This window comes from Lactuca serriola, chromosome 2 (assembly GCF_051521515.1).
Source record: "Lactuca serriola cultivar US96UC23 chromosome 2, Lser_US96UC23_V15, whole genome shotgun sequence".
NCBI lineage: Eukaryota > Viridiplantae > Streptophyta > Magnoliopsida > Asterales > Asteraceae > Lactuca > Lactuca serriola.
Window position 1 is genome coordinate 187,411,639 of NC_136409.1, and position 5,288 is coordinate 187,416,926.

The window sequence follows — 5,288 nt, forward strand, 5'->3', positions numbered from 1 at the left end:
TCGACTTCAAAGATAGATGACACTACCTATACTTATTAACACATTTGTTAATAAGTATTTTGTGAAAAAATATTGATATAATACATTATCATATCTTAAATTTAGACATTTAAACAATATATATGTCAATCTATTTTTAGCTTTAAATTCCAAGATTAATCACATTATATTATAAGTGATTATTTATTATTATTTTATAATAACTTCCAAAAAAGAGTACATGAAACTCTGAATTGGCTAAGATTTCTATATATATTTATATTTATGTATGATTTAAAAAATCTAAGACAAGACATTCGATATAATGTTATTTGGCTAGGTTTCCTTAAATGGAATGTAATTTTATTTTATAAATCATAAGCTTAAATCTTACTATAGCTTACATATTTTCAACAAAAGAAAAAAAAAAAAACCAACAGTACAAAATACTATGAAGAAACTAAAGAACTAAACGATAGACATTCATTTGCTCAACTCTTTCGCACTTAATTTCTCAATTCATATGAAAAAAACATCATCTTGATCATATGCAAACCAAGCACAAAGGTTGACTTTTTAGTCAAGATAAGTAAGAAAAACGTAAAACATCAAAGAAAGTCAAATCGCGTTCTTCATATGTAAAGCTACAATCCATCCATGATCAGCAATCAGCATTGAGAGCCTTTCCGGCAAGCAAGTGCTCCGGCAGTCCTAGTCATCGCCCCCACAAGTGAAGATGGTCTGCCACTTAAGCTTGAAGCTCTTGCATATGATGAAGCCGCACCTTTTCCCGACTCCAAGAAATATGCTCCATTCAGCATCAAATCCCCTTCCGATCTCCAATTCCAATTCTTCCATTCGCTTTCCTTTGCATTCTCATGCTTTGTCACCTGATATTTGCATTAATCCATCATTAGTATCAATCAATATATGAGTATCAATATCACTAAAAGTATCATCGGTATCCATACTTGTTTTCTAAATCTGATATTGGGTGCAGTAAATCTATTGCCTTGGCTATAGATGGTAGGGGAAGCACTGCCTCCGATTGCATACATTTCCCAATGGGTGTAGTCATTATTCACTACATGGAAATACCCATGTCTACATCTGCAACAAGAATATTTTACATTATTCAAAAAGTCAAAAACTTTATATAAAATCATGCATGCATATATCACGTGCTTGGACTGACTATATGGTTGTACCTAGGCATTCTCTGAACAAGACCTTCACCAAAATGATTAAACGCAATGGTAACTTGCATCTGTTTATCCTGCGTATAACTATCACTGTGTCCCAACAACATGACTTTATCATGATGAGTCATGTAATTGTTAGATATGGTGATGGCTGTGGATCCATGGATGACATCAATGAGTCCATCATGACAATTAGACAATGAACAGTGATCTATCCATATATGCTTGCTTGACTCTATGGTAATCCCATCACCATCGGACTGAGTCCACCATCCGGAATGATGTGGTGAGTTTCTGATGTTGCCATTTCCGGCCTGCTCACAGTCATGTATATGAATCCCATGGATGATGATGTTAGTAGCATCATGTATGGTGATGCATGGACCATTACCAATATGAACATTGGTACCCCTTCCGTCAATGGTTTTGAACGAGTTCATCACAAGCTCTTGACGTAATTGGATCACCATTTCACGTTGAAAGATGATCCACAACGGTTCATCTTGAATCACGCCATATCTGAGTGTTCCCGGAACCGGGTTCACCGGATTATCATTCCGGGGATCGGTGACGACGTATATCCGTCCGTTTTTCCCGCCGATGGCGTCCTTTCCAAATCCAATTGCGCAGTCAGCTAGCCTTTGACGATTGGTGGCCCAGTTCGGGTCACACCTCCAGCAGTCGTCAATTGGGTTGCCGGTGCCGCAGGAGAGGTAACCCAAGTTTCTCCGGGAGCCATTGATGCTCCGGTTGACTTCTTCCACGACTGATTCAGGGTTTTTTTGGGATGAGGAAGAAGAAGCGATTGTTAGTAGAGACAATGAGGAAAGCAAAAGGATCAATGGCAGAAATGTGGTCGCCATTTGTGGAGGAGGAGAGGAGAGTGGTGAGATCGAAGAGTGTGTTGTGGGGGTGTTTTTATACTAACAATGGCGCCGTGATAAATGGCGCAATTAATTTGGTATTGGAGACCAATGTGTAATTTGAGGGCGGATTGGGGTTAATTTTTTCTTTGAGTTCCCATTGTAGTCGGTTTAATCGGTTAGGTTTGATCTCTTAACAGTTTGTGGTCCAAAAATTAAATACTTTATTATATTCAATTATTCATCATATCGAATCATATGCAACCAGTTTAAACTGTCCCATAACCATGGAACAAACAATTAATAACATGCAATACGGTTATCTTTTTCTCATAGATATGCCAAATTAAGTCCAAACACAAACACAAAACTTAAAATATCAAATTGCACAAGTAGAACTTAGCCTTTTTAAGTTTGTAAGTATTTTGGATATAGAAATGGCCCAATATATAATTTTGTGTAATTAAATAAAGATTAGAATTTAACAGTAAAAAAAGGTAAAAACGGCATGCATTTGTATGACTTTTGGAGTTGCTTATTATCATGAGACCCACTCTTTGACTGTTGCCAACAAAAGCAACTTGTTTTTATTTTTGTCGGCTCTTTAATAAAGTTAATACATAGTCTTCGAGATAAGAAGCGCAAATTACATGTGAAAATAATGTATTTTCAAATAAGAAATTCAGCTACTAGTGGCTCAAGCTTTATTTTAGTAATCGGATCCCTTATTCGATAATAAAATTACAATATGTATTATAAGATTTAGAGGAAGGTCAATTGAGAGAAAAAAAGTTGAGAACTATAGAAGAATGAAGTGTTTACAACATTCAAATTCATCCTAAGTCTCCTTAGATTTCTTTCCTAATTTTCCTTCTGTCATTGCATTTTTATCTTACGGTTCATTAGGGTCTAAACCCTTAGCGCATTGTGCATGCATTGCTTAACTTGCTATGGTATTTCCACTCCTTCCTCGATTCTTTACATAGAATCTAGATCAAATCTTATGATTCATAACCCATCATAGGGTTCTATCTCTTACCAGGGAGTGGTTCTTTACATTTGCATAATATGTATCCCTACTTATTATCCTTCACTCTCGTTCGATTCATACCATAGAGTTCTCGGTCAACTATCTCGCTTTTATTGTGAAGGTTCTTTGTGAGTACATCGGATTTAATCCTCAACATCTATATTACAATCTTTATAGACCATTCTGTAAATGAATAGCATATTGATTGCTAATGCAATTAACAGTTCATCTTCTTTCTATGTTCGTGACCCTCTCTTCAATCTTATCTTCTCATAATGTAGTGTTCTTGTCGTTTTTCTTTCTCTAAATCGAAATTTTGTTTCAACCCTCTATCCATCTCTTAATTAAATTCATTTACTCTTGTCACATTACCAGACTCTTCATTAGCACCGATACTTGGGTTGATATCGTTTAATCATTTCTTACTTCCTTCAAACTGCCCCCTTTTTTTTCTTAAGGAGTCATAAAATTCTTTACTCTTCTTACTTATGCGACCTTTCCATTTTTTTTACCCTGTCAATCTTCTCAATTTTAATCATTCTATATTAAGACTTATCATCACCAAAGTTAAGGGAATTGTCTAATCTCTTATAGGCTCTAGGCATCATGCCTCGATTCAATATTTCTCACCATTTCTTACGACTATTCCAAACTCTCATTGCCTCATTAGAAGCTTTTTATAACTCTATGCCCATCGTGTGTAACATTCCAAAATTCAAGACCAAAAATTTCATTTTTAGTTAAGTTATTATAAAACCAATAGTATAAAAACATCCGTAGTGTCATCCCAAATCAAAACCATATGTTAATAATCAAAACATGTCATAATGAAACAATATCATAATATAATCCCAAAGATTTCATTTGCGGAAAACATAGTGTGATGCGCTGCGATCATTCCGCTCCTTTCCTTTTGAAAAAGAAGTACCTGAAACCAAAACTAAAAATCGTAAACATGAAGCTTATTGAGTTCCCCAATCATACCACATACCATACAATACACATACTGCCTAGCATATCCGGGTACTGGCCTACCCTTTCGGTCTCTTTCAACCGGTAACTGCCTAGCATATCTGGGTGTTGGCCTACCCCTTCGGTCTCTTTCAACCGGTAACTGCCTAGCATATCTGGGTGTTGACCTACCCCTTCGGTCTCTTTCAACCGGTAACCGCCTAGCATATCTGGGTGCCGGCATACCCCTTCGGTCACTTTCAACCGGTAACCGCCTAGCATATCTGGGTGCTGACCTACCCCTTCGGTCTATTTTAAACGGTAACCGGAGACTATTTCACCCCTACCACAACAACTGTAACGCCCCGTTCTAAGAGTAGTTAATTATGGTTCCCCGAGATCAAAAGAGTAAGGGCGTTTTGGTCTTTTATGGGTAATGGGTTCTATTCGAGAAGGTTTTGGGTCGGGGTGTGTTGCTAGAAGCATAGGGCTTCTCGCCACCTTTTCGTGGATATAAAGTTCGTCGGAAGCGGACTTAGAATAAAGGAGCTATGGCACTTTGAAGGTATTGTCACTTATGACACTTATTAGAAAGAGTTGACAAGGAAAGGCCATGCATGCAAGGGACACGCGTGGGTACGCCCAACATAAGGCTGGGTTACGCCCAACGTAGAGTGATTAAATGAACGTGGGTGTTGGGGGCGTACGCCCAGCGTACGTCCAGTATCCAGAAACCCTAATTTTAGGGACAACCACTATATAAGGAACCTTATGGTTCTAACCCTAGCCTCCATATCTGCCCTCTTACCCTCAGAAAACCCAAAGAAGCCGTTCTTTCTCCATTGTTGTGGGTACTTGACCTTAGAAAGCTTGGTTTGGCAAAGGAGAGCCTAGAAGAAGAAAGAGGAAGTTGTCAAGGAAGGAGTAGGGTGGCTGGAGCTCGTAGATCTGGAAAGGCATCATCTTTTGGAGCCCTTTTGAGGTATAAAGTCTCTTGCTTGACAATCATATTGTTTAGATCTATGTGTTGTAGAGTTTTGGCACCATTCTTGTCCCAAAAACCCCATCTTGATGCATGATGCGAGTTGGTCGAGATTAGCGGTCCTTCCAGACCTTAGGAGAGGTCTTGAGTGAGAAAACTGAGGTCCCAATGGTTTTGGATGTCCTATGTAAGAAGTAGGAGGGTCTTAATGGGTTAAGACCTTGGGTTAAGGACTTTATGGGCGTCCCAAGTAATAAAGTTTGAGACTTTATGAATCCTAG

General features: G+C 38.0%; 1 protein-coding gene across 1 annotated transcript; it reads right to left on the reverse strand.

Annotated features, from left to right (window-relative positions):
• Positions 1 to 465: 465 nt before the first annotated feature.
• LOC145087776 (pectate lyase) lies at positions 466 to 2,135 on the reverse strand. The gene is made up of 3 exons (XM_079025840.1): positions 1,188 to 2,135; positions 951 to 1,089; positions 466 to 869 (listed from the first exon to the last, which is right to left on the reverse strand). The coding sequence occupies exons 1-3, from the start codon at positions 2,042 to 2,044 to the stop codon at positions 648 to 650; spliced, it is 1,218 nt and encodes a 405-aa protein (XP_078881966.1). The 5' UTR covers positions 2,045 to 2,135; the 3' UTR covers positions 466 to 647.
• Between the last annotated feature and the right edge of the window lie 3,153 nt (positions 2,136 to 5,288).

Bases quoted from the DNA above. Each gene is read 5' to 3' on its own strand.
- LOC145087776 (XM_079025840.1), bottom strand. From the start codon at position 2,044: ATGGCGACCACATTTCTGCCATTGATCCTTTTGCTTTCCTCATTGTCT. The intron at 1,090-1,187 runs GTACAACCATAT...TTCTTGTTGCAG, and splicing joins CTTGTTCAGAGAATGCCTAG to ATGTAGACATGGGTATTTCC. The intron at 870-950 runs GTATGGATACCG...TGCAAATATCAG, and splicing joins ATATCAGATTTAGAAAACAA to GTGACAAAGCATGAGAATGC.